This window comes from Argopecten irradians, chromosome 11, assembly GCF_041381155.1.
Source record: "Argopecten irradians isolate NY chromosome 11, Ai_NY, whole genome shotgun sequence".
NCBI classification, from domain to species: Eukaryota; Metazoa; Mollusca; class Bivalvia; order Pectinida; family Pectinidae; genus Argopecten; species Argopecten irradians.
This window is the reverse complement of record NC_091144.1, coordinates 40,713,518-40,728,307: the sequence shown is the minus strand read 5'-3', so window position 1 is coordinate 40,728,307 and position 14,790 is coordinate 40,713,518. Positions and strand designations below refer to the sequence as shown.

General features: G+C 34.4%; 1 protein-coding gene across 1 annotated transcript in view; it reads right to left on the bottom strand.

Moving 5' to 3' along the window:
* Window positions 1-9,190, bottom strand: part of LOC138334639 (myoferlin-like) — a 101,530-nt gene extending 92,340 nt beyond the window's left edge. The window contains exons 1-2 of the mRNA XM_069283275.1: window positions 8,972-9,190; window positions 8,765-8,820 (exon numbers count right to left, since the gene is read on the bottom strand). Coding sequence (XP_069139376.1) covers window positions 8,765-8,820; window positions 8,972-9,065 — 150 coding nt within the window. The 5' untranslated portion in view covers window positions 9,066-9,190. The remainder of the gene's footprint in view (window positions 1-8,764; window positions 8,821-8,971) is intronic.
* Window positions 9,191-14,790: the final 5,600 nt, after the last annotated feature.

Genomic DNA, 14,790 nt, shown 5'->3' with positions numbered 1-14,790 from the left:
AATAAACAAATCCACATTTTTCATATTTTCAGCCTGAATTTAATTATAGGTACGGTAAATGAAATTAAGGTCTGAAAAAGGAGGAGGGGCGCTTATTGGTTAAAAAAAGGTATGAACTTTTTTTCTGTTTTACAATAGTTTTGAAACATGCTATAAATTTTATACAAATCACTTTTGATAGATGTTGATCAGTATTTGCCAAGTGGTTTGGAGTAGGAGGGAACCTTGCAGTGAACCCGACGACAAAAAATATTTTTCTACGTGACCATGATTGAGAAGATGATCATTCCGGGTTTGGGGTTTTAATAGTTTAACATTCTATTAGCAACCAGGTTTATGTTGATGGAGGAGTACCCTGAGAAAAACCACTAGGCAGTTGTCACTACCTGGCGACTCCCCCATATGGGATTCAAACTCGCGACCCAGGGGTGGAGAGCTTGTGTGGCAATTGTCAAGATATCTTAACCCGCAACCCCTAGTACTGTCCCAATAGATAGAACTATGTAAGTCAAATTGACTAACTTGATCTGGTATATTAACAGATCTGTATCACTTTTTTTACTGCCTGAAAATCAAACAGCAAAATCTGGTGTGAAAATTATCATGCAAATCACAACATGTTTATAATCCAACTGTAATTATTAAACTGTCTAAAGCTATACACATATATAACATGGCATGAATATTGTATGAAGATGAAAATTTCATCATCTTTCAAGAAATATCACTCTTCACTAAATGCCTATATATCTCCTTTGTTAAGGACTCTGACATCATTTGAGAAAACACTGGAGACCATTTACACAGAATAGACTACATTAATATCCCATAATGTATTTTATACCGTCTGAGCATATCAGTGATGTGTTTACACCTGAGTCATCCCTCTAGTGTAAACAGTCAGTGAAGCTCAACTATTTTTTATTTCTCTATAAATAATTTCAAACACGATTTACTGGAAAATAACAACATAATTAAATCTAATTAAACTCCATAATTATTATTATCATTTTCTTGCACCTTGGACAGGGAAATCTCACATGATACCCAGTGCTAGATTTTTCTGTCCCGTCCAATCTGTCTGGAACGTTAACCTTTATGTTATTTTTGGCCGAATTTTAACCCATATTCATGCAATAGTCAGCTCAAGTAATGTCATACTCTAGAATATGTGACAGAGTCTCAGGCCAAGATTTTGTAATACATATGTATATGATTATCCAAGCCAAGGTGTTCAACAAGAGGCCCAGGGGCCTTAACGCCAGCCCCTGGGGGTCAGCAAGGGCTGTCATGGATATGATGTTAAAATTTGACCTATCTTGGGCTAATATTTCTAACCAAGTTTGACTCATTTCCTATGAAAATTGAGTGAATATCAAATGTTACCCTCTCCGCAGGGGAAAATCTGACGACTCCTGAGGGCCATGACATTCCTAAATTTTGTATTGGGTCTTAATGACCATTTTAACGATGGAAGAGTATTTGGTTCCATCAAAGGACTAGGTATGGTAAGGGTCTTTTATGGCCCCCAAATTCGCTATTTTTCAAAGTCTGTTATTTTAAGATGTTAATCTTGCATTTCAAATATTAACTACATGCCTGACATATTTGATAGTGCTATTAGGTAATATGGCAGTTCTAGTTGCCATGGCAACCATTTTTATTATACATAAATTATACAAAATGTGAAAATTTCATCAAAATTGGCAATTCCCAGGGGAAAAATAGGTACCTTTTAGGTATGTTTTCAGGTGTACCTATACTAAGGTATGTGTGCCTAAAAAGTACCCGAAAGCTGCCTATGATATACCCAGAGAACTACCTAAAAGATACCCGAAACATACAAAGTACCTAAAACATACCCGAAAGCTACCTAAAACATAACCAAAAGCTACCTAAAACATACCCAAAAGCTACATAAAACATACCCGAAAGCTACCTAAAATATACCCAAAAACCATATTTTTATGCAGTTTTTCATCAAGTTAACATAGAGCGCATTCTAGAACAAACTTTATATTTCTCTAAATGATGTATTCTTTGTGTCTGCTAATTCCCTTAAAATATAAAGTTTGTTCTAGGTTGCGCTCTATTGCTTTTAAAAGAAAAACTATCAAAAAATATGCCAAAATTGACCAAATTTTCAAATTTGCATAATTTATGCAAAGTTACCATGGTTATATAGCAAAAACAAACTTTCTGTCAACAAAAATATCATTAAATTTTTATCAGGGGCATATTCAATACCGTATTTCAAACGCAGCAACTTAATTTCTAAATATTTCATTTGAAATTTGGTAGATTTAGGGCCCAAAAAGGGCCATTACCATATCTAGTCCTTTGGTAGATTTAGGGCCCAAAAAGGGCCATTACCATATCTAGTCCTTTGTGAATCTAAAAGAAGATTTTTGAAATTTTAGACATTCTGACCCCTTTTAGCCCCACCCCTCGAGCTCTGGCCCCTGGGTTCAGCAGGGAAGTATATGATGCTATCTTAAACTAATAACTATATCCAAGGTTTACTCATCTTTTATGAAAATTAAACAAATAATGCTCATAAATTTGTGTAATGGTGTATTATTTTCCTGTTGTTTAAAGCTTAAGTCTAACATATACATGCATGCCAATGATATTGTAGAGACCAAAATTAGCAAGCTCAATAACCATGTTTGCCATCGATGGTGTATAGACCACCCATCGTTACTCTCTGATCTCCGAGGATTAGTGGTACTGTAACATGTACACCTTAACCACTAACCTTACAAATCAAATGTAGCTAGCACTACTCTGTCATATGCTGGAGACCGTCACACCGTCAGAAAAATACATTCAGTCGCTGCTTTTTTGTGAATAACTTTTCCAATCCATTTAGTGAATTAGCAATAACAATTTCATTGCGGCGCCACCTATTTATACAACATTTACAATAATTACCAGCAGATTAACACTCGATATAATGTGTGTAATGTTATAAATGGTATGGAGTATTTATACAGAACCCACTGTTCACAATGCTCAAATGTACCAATACATTTCAGGGCCAATTTACTAATTTTGTATTTTCACATAATGACGTTTTGCAGCATTTCACCTTATTTTCTGATTTGATGTATCTGGATATTGAAGAAATTTTCCCTGTAATGACATACTACATATGTACTATAATGTCAGTTTGTCTTGTAATAATTATATAGCATCACTCCAAGGTCAAAGATGATTTCTGGGTTATACTATCTGTTAGTCAGTGAATGTATGGCATAATTATAAAGCGTCACTCCATGGTCAAAGATGATTTCTGGGTTATACTATCTGTTAGTCAGTGAATGTATGGCATAATTATAAAGCGTCACTCCATGGTCAAAGATGATTTCTGCGATATATACCATCTGTTTGTCAGTGAATGTAGTACATAACTATATAGCGTCACTCCATGGTCAAAAATGATTTCTGCGATATATACTATCTGTTAGTCAGTGAATGTATGGCATAATTATATAGCGTCACTCAATGGCCGAAAATGATTTCTGCTTCTGTAATTCATCAAAATTTACTCTGAACAAAGTGATTTGTTTTTTATTGTACATTGGGGCCTAATACCGTTGTTTGTACACCTGATGCTAAAATCATGTCAACTAGCAACAGCAGTGAATCCAATCACGACCAGAATAGAACTCATCAGCATTAACGGACTTTGGTTGGTTGATTCATCAACACCATGCAGACATTGGGACAAAAATGAACCTTAATGGTCATCTGATTATGATATTACACATCAGGAAAGTTTTGTCATTGTCGGTCAGATCATATGACCAAATAAGGAAACTTTATTACACAGAAAAGCATGGACACACTTACAGATATATATTATATATATATGTCATAGAAATGTATCTGAGCAACATGATCTTAATTTGTATGGAGTATGCTTCTGAAAATGGCTTTCTTCAAAATTACCCCGTACATCATCAGGCTTTTAGGATCAGAACATTTATCACAGATCAAACCCTACACTGTTTCCATTGCTGGCATTACCTGCACGCCTAGAGATAATTCTGTTTGCTGAGGAGAGTTGAGTGGGATCACTGTGATGCTATCACGTACTTAACACCGACTTGTGTTTCACCTTCACTAACCGACGATTAACTACCCTTCAGTGTATATCATTCAGAACTGTTTTTTAAAAGGTATCTAAGTCACCAATCAATACTTGTTAAAATTGGCTGTTCCCTGCTGCCTTTGCAGACACCAGACTCAAAGAGAATTTGGTACGTCAGCAAATCAAGATACTTCAGATTCTCAATTGCCTTAAACAGCAGAAAATATCATAAAACAACTAGACAAAAATAAACTGGTGTATTTCCCATAGGTACCTATGCTTAAAACGTGGGCCAACAGAAGAGAACAAATCATTTATGTAAGAATATAGAAATTCATAGCTGAAAGAATTACATTTAATATATAAGATAGTGCCCAAGGAAAATGGTTAAAGCAAACATATTAGTCCATAAATTCTGAAAAGAAGCACTAACTTTGCAGATTAGCTGTCACTTTAAACTAACTCCAAAAACGGCACAGTAAATGTCTGCATGTATCTTCAATGAATTTTTTGTCTAATGTAGTGTTATTTTTTCGTGGAATAGAGTGTTATTTATTGATATTCCACTAGTGCAACATGACCTTCCGGTCTTTTAATTGGTCGAAATTTTAAACTTTGACCCAAACTACTTTTTTCTCATTTTCACGTCACAAAATTTTAACGTCATCAACCAGCAAACAAATGCAATGTTATGCGTGCTATATCATGGTCACTGACTGTATATAGCTAGCTAGCTACTGCACAGAACAACACAACTGTTGAATGAATTCATGAAAGAGACATGATTCAGGTTGACAAGTCATTGTGTAGACCAAGCTAGCACTGCCAATGGTATAAATATTCAATGTGTTAAAAAGACCTGTTGAATCATGCATTGCAGCTTCCCATTGGATCTAACAAGTCTGGAGCATAACCTTCTGGCCAGCAGGCATATATCTGTTTGTAGATCTACAGAAATAAATACATTTTAATTTGTTTTGGTCTCTATACATAATTATGAATATCAAACCTTTGATTACTAATCATGGTGGGTTATATAGGGCTGGATCGGTATATCAGTTTGTAACCGATATTTAACAACGTATCCGTTCCTGATACAGCAACAGGCTGTTGTATCACTATATCGGTAAAATATTAAAAACTGCTGTTTTTCACTCCTTTTGAGAGAAAACATTGATAGGAAGGGTCAAGCTTCCGAGTCACTTAGATACACTGACAATGCGTTTGCGTAACAATGAATACAACTTAGCAGAGCACATGACGGCTTGCATTTGGCATGACACACAAACAACTATTTTGTTCAAAATATGTCTTTAGTTTTCACAATGTCAGTAACAATTCTAACATGAAAAATATATTTCCTTCGTATCATCAATATGTATCGTGTATCGTTTCAGTGAATTGCCAATACGTATCGTATCAGTTCGGCTGTTCCAATGCCCAGCCCTAGTAGTGTTATATACATAAACCATGTGTCAACATGGTACATAACAGGTTAATCCTAAAGATGTTATCCTTTGTAATACCGATACACAAATCATGTGTCACTATAAATGAAGACCATTGTCAAATTATAGGTTCATAAAATACAACACCAGCGCCCAATAGGGTTTCACATATCCCCTTTACAATATGATGAGCCAGTCTACAATACTTGCTTTCTTTGTTAACACATTGCGACTGTATGATATATATGACTGTTACATTACAAACAAGGATGAATATCAAAGTATGCCTGCCAACTGAAATCAAACCCAGCACTATAATTCCCATGTAAATAATTCACATCCACCTAGTGTTTCCTACTCATCATCAATAACTACTTGCAAAAGCCATTCTATTAAAACTAATACATGTAATACCTTGTTTTAATGTGATACAGCTACCAGCGATTCCTTACAAACTCCAACAATTACCAGACAAATGATGTGGATTCTGTCACCACGATGGTCAAATAGACCAATATCATGTTAACAAACATTCTAGATCTCATTTCTGCATCTTCTAACAAAACAATTACACACTTTTCCATGCTTACAGGAGGTGAGTACACCTTCCTAAAAACTGTGATGCAATCATGTTTTAAATGAAAGTCAAGGTAACTTATTTGAGTGAAGATCAGTCGAAAAAATAATTCTTCCCCAATAGCAAGAAAGCAATGAGGGCCATAACTGGTTATTTCAAAGAGATTAATAAAAGAAAACTGTTTAGAATGACCACCTGTATAAAACAACTGCCTATATAGAATGACCACCTGTATAAAACAACTGCCTATATAAAATGAACACCTGTCTATAACGACTGCCTGTATAGAATGACCATCTGTATAAAACCGCCTGTATAAAATGAACACCTGTCTATAACGATTGCCTGTATAGAATGACCACCTGTATTTAACGACTGCCTCTACATATTAACTCACTGTATAAAATGACCAGCTGTCTATAACGACCATTTTTTAGACTCCCTGGCGTTTTTACTGTATAGTGACACTGTAAATCTGATCCGGTTAACTTGTTGGCATTTTTCCTAAACGTCTCAGCTCTAATCATCATGATCAAAGAGGACACAATTTTTGGAATTTTTTTCAAATGTTTATTCATAAAATTTCAATTAATAAATAAAATGTAAAGTTAAAGATGCTCCACTGCTGACAGAGCATAAACGACGTTCATCATTTGAACAATAATTTGTGTTTAATCGTGTATATATATATATATGTCTAATTAACACAATAAGTAATATAAATTTGCTTTCAATCAGTAGTTCATTCCATGTAGGACATAGTGCCACGAAATTTTGTCAGATATGCAATTAATTATTTTAATATTTCTATCTAGAAGTGCAATTAGAAGCTCAAACTTTTCAAAGGTAGTAATGGTGTTTAAATACAAAGTAAGTAACTGAAGAAAAATTCTTAATTGTCTGCTCCTGTTTTTGATTGAGAAAAAATACCACTTGCCAACGGTGGAGCATCTTTCAGCATATTTTTCAATATGTTCAGTTTGTTTTGTTGACCATGCTGATTGCATGTATAGATATATCCAACGGTGGAGCATCTTTCAGCATATTTTTCAATATGTTCAGTTTGTTTTGTTGACCATGCTGATTGCATGTATAGATATATATGATATCTATCTGACATACATTATATTATATAACATGAAAAATAACAGATAGCTTATAATGTTATATTATACACTTGTTACCAACTAAAGAATCTAATTTTGTACTCTATTAGGTGTAGTGTTTGTTTAATGGTCTGGCTATGTGTTGTTACATGAATCTGTAATATAACAGTACCAGCATGTCACAGTTGTATCTCTATAATGAGTCACCCTGCAATGAAAATCTTTCTTAGTCATAGATACCTGACATCCTTAATTTTCTACAAAAATATTATATAGTATAAGTATAAGGAGGAAAACAATATCTAGGTTATCCTCCAGACATAAAATAGCAATGACCAGCTGGGATGTACAATGATTTGAGATTTTTTCTTATCAATATTTATTATTGTGAAAAAAAAGCAATGGTCTAGCTGGCCTGGGATGGAGTGTTATCAAAATCAGAATGATTTATGTCTGACAATGGAAGGAGGGATCATTTCTCTGCTTTTCAAACTTCAACCATCAAAATGCAAGATGGCTATCTGTTGGCCATTTTGTTGAATGATCGGTCGAAAAAAACAATATGCACATCTGGGGTCCAGGCTTATAATAGGCAACCTACATATGTAAAATTTGAGAAAGATCCCTTCAGTAGTTTCTGAGAAATAGTGGTTACTTTACAAGAATTTAGAATGGACAGAATTTAAATGCGGACCACGGACCTTAAAGGCGATTTGAAAAAACTCAAGTCGCCTTGATTAATTTTGGAATGCAATTATGAAAAGACTGAATTAAAGATTGAACACTTATATAAATATAATCAGACACATTAAAGTCTTGCCATCATTATCTTGTATTTCATCAGTGTATTTGTACTTTCACTGATGAAAAAATTACCATTAAAAGCGCAAAGGGATAGCTAGAAACTGTGGTGGTGGCGCTCTCACACTAATTAACAACAGTTCCGAGTACAAGCAACATGAATCATTTATGATGTCATTTTTTCATGAATAGATCTCCTCCCTACCGGATCTGTATTGCAAATGTATATACAAAATTCAAGTTGTGAATACATTAAAACCTGTCATATATTCTTATAAAGGACTTTGTTACTCTATAGCAGTATATGATATATCCTGTCCTTGGGGAAGATGTGTGGGCGGAAATACATCATATTATCTAAGGATTTTAAGTCCGTGTAAGCATTTTAAAGTAAACTGTAACTGGAGATATTTGATACACATTTATAGCTACAGGCCTACACATATACACATCACTGGCCTTGACCTTACAACACTACTTTTCCATATGCATGTATGCATGTAGCTGACCCTAGGGCAGCAAGATTTAGTTGGGCTGTCCAATACACATATGTACAGCCTACCCAGAGCCCATAATGTCATACCGATTGATACACTTTATTTGTACGTGACACATACACTGAATGACACAGCACCAGTCTAGTACCGTACAAAGTTTGTGTATTGATAGGTAATAGAGATGTCCACGGGTTCACGCTTCAATGACCACCAGCGATCCCCTTCTAAAACCAACTTACCTCATTCCATGTTGGGTTCAACTCTGATTTTATCACTTCTGTCTTCTTTGATATTCCTGTAAACAAATACGTAAATAATGAAATCACAACATGACAAAATATCCCATTAAAACTTTATACACGAAAATATATACAAGTTTTCATCAAGACAGGCTCGCCTGCACGGTTGAGAGAGTTTGGGGAAATAGACAGTCGAAAAACACCAACCTTTAAACTCGACAGTTGCATACGGGTCGCTCTCTCCAAACTTCTCCACATTGGGAACGTTGGTCGCCCCAATCACCAGTACATGGAGAGACATGTTGAATTTGTGACAGTCCAATTATCTCATTTTAACTAAATATGCTGTTTATAATCCCGAGGTAGCGAACAAGCCGGCACACCCTCACTGCCGAACCTGTACGTTCGTGTGATGTCGACTGTACATGGACGAAATGGAAAGCCCGTGAGAGTTTCCGAGTGAAAACGGGCACCTTGCATATTAATTGGTCAAAGGGAGGTTAGTCATTTTGCAGACGACATGACACCTGTTTTATCTCTGGGGCATTCGATTTAGTCATTGATGACACCAAGGACGTTTATAAATCCTTGATGACATTGATGTACAGCGCTGACTCCGACGATAGACACTTTATATACAAAATGAAATACATAAAAAAAAACATGTGCACACCTAAAGTTCCGAAACGCTTTTTCATTTTTTTCATGTTTTTTTAAAGATGCTCCACCGCTGATAAATAGTATTTTTTCTCAATAAAAAATAGGAGCAGACGAATAAGTATTTTTTCATTTACACAAGGTATTTACTTTACACCATTACCACCATTGAAATGTTTGAGCTTTTTATTTTACTTTTTATCAAGATCAAAATGTTAAAGTGAACAGTCGGGCAAGAATGGTGAGTCGGTAAAAATGGTGTGAATGTATCCAGTATAATTTCTTATGGAATAGAAAAATAAACTTTCTCGTCAAAATCTGTCTGCGTATGTAGAAATTAATTTAATGTTAGGAAATACCTTAAAATCGTTCAGAATGTGATGATAAATGTAGTATTAACAGTAAGTTAATAATTGTTAAGACCCTACAAAATTATCGGTCTTGTTTTACATTCCCATTTTGAAAATTAAAAGCCGTTTCGGAAAGGTAGTGTCCCTTTAAACATCCTCCCGACTGACTATGTCCGTGGTTACATTTGGAACCACGCAGCCTCGCTTTCAATGCTTTCAACTTTTCTTTATTTCAATGGTCAGAACTGGGAAACGTAAGCAGACCTTGACCGTCGTATTAATATGTGAGAACTTTTGGAAGGCCAATGAACGCATTTAGACTGGTTTTCTTTGCCCGACTATTCACTTTAAAAATAATTAATTCGTCATGAAAAAAATCCGTGGCACTATGTTCTATATGTAATGAAGGAATGATTGCGCATACACTAGAAGCAAAATGAATCATTTCATTTTTGTAAAGACATACATTTACATGGATATAAACACCAATTTTGTTCAAATGATGAGTATCGATTATACTCTCTCGGCGGTGGAGCATCTTTAAATGGGAACGTTGTAAAAACGAGATTGATAATTTTGTAGAGTCACTAAATTTATTAGTTTAACGTTTAAAATACTTCACTTATCATCATCTTCTGAACAATTTAATCAAAATTAATAAAATGTTAATTTTAATAACGCGGGTCGTCTTATGTTTCCCACTGTCGTCCTATAGGGATCTGTCACGATTTTTTAACCATCAGTATATATACAGTATAGCATACTAAAATACATATAGTCATATACTTTTGGCTAAAAAATCATATAAATATATATATATAAATACATACATCGAAATACATATACATCAATCGATTAAGAAACTTTGAAGGTTCGTTTCGGAACGATATAGTGGGCATTTAAATCTGACTCTCTCTGTGTGGTCTACAAATACAATGAACTGATCATGATTTCACTTGCAATAATTAATTTAGTAAAAAGACAATTAAATAGTAGATATAGGCAGTGTTAGCGGACTATTTAGTACACTTGTAGTTTAAACAGTCGTGGCCATAATACAGTACGCAAGTTATATTTTTACTATATATTCTTAGTAATTTTACGTTTCAAAATAATTCTCACAAGTCAACTAAGAGTTGACAACATAAAAGCTAGTTATCTAGCGCTTATTTTGAAACAATGTACATTGTATATGTTCTTCCGTTAATATGTCCTAGTTATGAGCGACTATATCCAAACAACGTTTGTTGACCGCGGCCTTATTTGACTCTACATAGAATATAAAATAGTATGATAAAATTATCTATAATATATGAAATAAACAAAAACATCGCGAGGATTATTACACCCCATGAAGTGATAGAGGTTACACAACGAGTGGTTGATGGATATGGAATTTATTTTTTAAAGTTACAAAAGACACCAGATTTTGCGACATTGAATATTCTCTGCTGTTGGCAATGATCAGTTTACTCTATATAAACCAGATGGGAGCAATGCACTCCCATCTAGTCAATCATGTGACCAAATTGTCCATAGCCTATAGCCAGTATATTTCCATTTGATCACAAAACAAAGGGATTAGCCTAGTTACTTTAGAAAGGAAAGAACACCAACAATATGGTAAGCAACAAATTGAATATAAAAAAATAATTAATGATTTGTTTTTATTTCATTAAAAAAACATGATATTTACTCTTTTTTTTTCAAATGAACGATCCATCTTTAAAATCGGTTGCAACGGTAAAATATTTGACAACGCATGTCTTTGTTATTAAAAAAAATATCATAGTTTTTAAAACTATCATAGTTTTTAAGATTTAAAATCTGAATAATTTTTTCTGAAACTGGTGGAACTGGTGGTGCCAACAAAATTGCAAGTTGGGCTTTCCTGTGATTTTATTACAAACATTTTAATGAGACTTGTTTCCATGACGAATCCGGTACATTTCAAGGTGAAATCGTTTCTTTCATTGTTGTGTAGGTCGAAGGTTTCGGACAGGAAAATCTGCGACAAGTAGCTACATGTATAGAGCAAATGTGCAGTTTTAAGTCAGACTTAAGTTTTCTCATTAGGCAGGGAAGACAAATTACCGCCCTAATTAACTACTGAAAAATCATTTCTATGTAGAGTTTAACCCAAATCAAAATACTGTTACCAAACTCGAAATGAAATATATATATATAACACCGAATCAAAAGCTTTTCCAAAGTCATTGATAACACCCAGAAATATCATGTTATTCTGCATAATGCACTACAGCACGAAATAACCTTGTATTGCATTGTACCCCTATGTGTCTACCTGAAAGAAAACCTGTTTGATCTATATCCATCAATTTATCAAGAAGAGTTCTAATCTTATTTGATTGAAACATATTTTATTGTGATATCTTATATACACTGGGATTGGGCACGAGTTTTTTCAACTTATAAGATATATGCTGTTTTATAAACAATATTCGATAATGATATGGGATTCAATATTTTTTATATTATTTTTTTTAGTTTGTCATCTTTTGGCATTCAAGCAATAACTCCCTAGCTTTGAGTTATAGATAATTCTCCCATTTTATATATCCCTAAATAATTGATCTGACAACAAAATGACACTTCTGCCTCCAAAAACCTTTTAAAAATGAACTTTTTTTTATCTGCCTCTTCAAAAGTTAACTCCCCTTCTACACTATTTGATTCAAGTTCACGATTTGGAGAAAACGTTCTAGATTTATATTTTCCGGTGAATCACAAGATCAATCATGTAATGTCCTATAAAAACTACTTACTTCTACTAAAATTTCATCCTGTTCTGTTATAACACTATCTGCATACAGTTTGGCATAATTTTGGTCTGTTCTCCAAGCTAAAAAATAGTGTGTAGGCTTTCCTCTCCAATCTTCTACTCACCTTGCTCTAGAGTGAATTCTATTTTTTGTGATCTTATAGACTCTTCTTTTTTCTTCATACTTAATTCTTCTATATCAACATTTCCATCAACTTCCAACTTTTCTATAACTTTCTTAAAGGCCCACTACATTTCCGGAGCAAAATTTAACGTTTTCCGATGAAACATTAATATCATAAGAAAATACATATCGATGGCCTATGAAGCTACAACACCAAACAAATGCAAAATTTCCTACGTAATTCATTCGGCTGTTTTGCCGTCTGGCGCAGTAACAGTCAACTACCGCGCGACATTTATGACGACGGCGGGAAATATAAGACGACCTGCGTTATGAAAATTAACGTTTAATTAATTTTTAAGAAGATGATGATGAGTGTAGTATTAACGGTAAGTTATCAACTTTTGCGACTCTACAAAATTATCGATCTCGTTTTACATTCCCCTTTAAAAAATTGAAAGCAGTTTCGGAAAGGTATTGGGCCTTTAAGATGACCCTGCTAATATTTAACTGTTTTTTTTTCTTATATAAGACGAGTAAGTTTGACCACTGACACTAGTTTGACCTTGGACTTAATTCAAGAACGCGACTCAAATTGGCAAAGAAGGACTTCTTGACAATAACCGAGACGTGTTGCAGTATGCTGGAATAAAGAGATTATCTAATGTCAAGATTAAAGAAAGGACAAATATACAGAAATCTTCCAGCAGTTTCTTTTATATGTGAAAGGCCTAAAATCTCGGATACGGGGTCGATAGGCAGTGTTCTCCCTTAAGGACATTTTCCATCTGGTGATAGAAGGATCGACTGACCCTAAAAGTTACTGGTCCTGAATGAAGTTACTGGTCCTTACAAAATTACAATCCATCCCTGTATAGTTTATATACTAGTAAAGTAATAGTTTTACTAACAAAAATATCCACATATTTGTTTTAGTATCTTGCGCTCTCAACAACGTTGACAGAAAACCAAAATATGACGAAAATCTGTTTTGTACAATTTGATCATCAACCTTTCTAAAGTGCTACTGCTATTTTTGTTTTCTATATCTTTAGTACTCTATCTGTACCAAAAAGTTGCCGGTCAAAGGACCAGTTGCATGGCAAAATTTGTCTGCCCTACTATAAAGTTGTCGGTCATGAGCAGACGGACAGGCGTTAATTTCGCACTCTAGCTGTCGGTAGCATTTCGCATGAAGCACTTTGAAATGTGTTTACTTGATTAAGCTTGACCTACTTTGGTAACATTTTTCAAATATATCAGACAGACTAGCAACTTCGAATTTTATTGAAGAGTTTCTAGCGTGCAATGTCTTTTTTACAGCAAACAAAAGAAATGTAAGCATTTTTAGTCCAATGGATTATTTTGTAACGTAACATTTCATGTCATGTAAGGACGTGCCAGGTTTGTTAGTGGATGAAAGCAGGAGTAATCGGAGAAAAACCACCGACCAGCAGTAAGGACCTGGCAATTACCCCATATGGGATTTGAACCCGGATCCCAGTGGAGGGCTTGTAGTAATGTCGTGATATCTTAACCACTCGGCCACCGCAGCCTTTGTATACATGATGGATCAAAGTGGAGGACATTCCCTTTAAAATGTTACCAATACTCTCAGTTCTTTGATATTGACACGATATTTTTATTTGTCAATAAATGACACATGAAGATATTTTTGATTGCTAAAATCTTGGATTTCGGATCAACGCGAAAAATAACAACTCCCCCTTTCGAAGCCTCAATTTCAGATGCCAGTGAATAAATAAAGACCAAAACTATCAGAACTGTTTAGGTTTGCACTTTGCTTTGCAATCATCTCGTCTTATTTATTTAAGCACCTTCTTATTTTTTCATTTTTTAAACGCCCTTAGCGCTATTGGGTGAAATATGGTAGTCAATCGTTTGGAACCATGCCAGACGATTTTGGACGATTTTAGGTCTGCGATTTAATTTTTGGATGGTTTTAGTTCTGTGATTTAATTTTTGGATGATTTTAGTTCTTAGATTTAATTTTTGGATGATTTCAATTCTGTGATTTAATTTTTGTGTAATTTTAGTTCTTAGATTTAATTTTTGGGTGATTTTAGTTCTGTGATTTAATTTTAGGGTGATT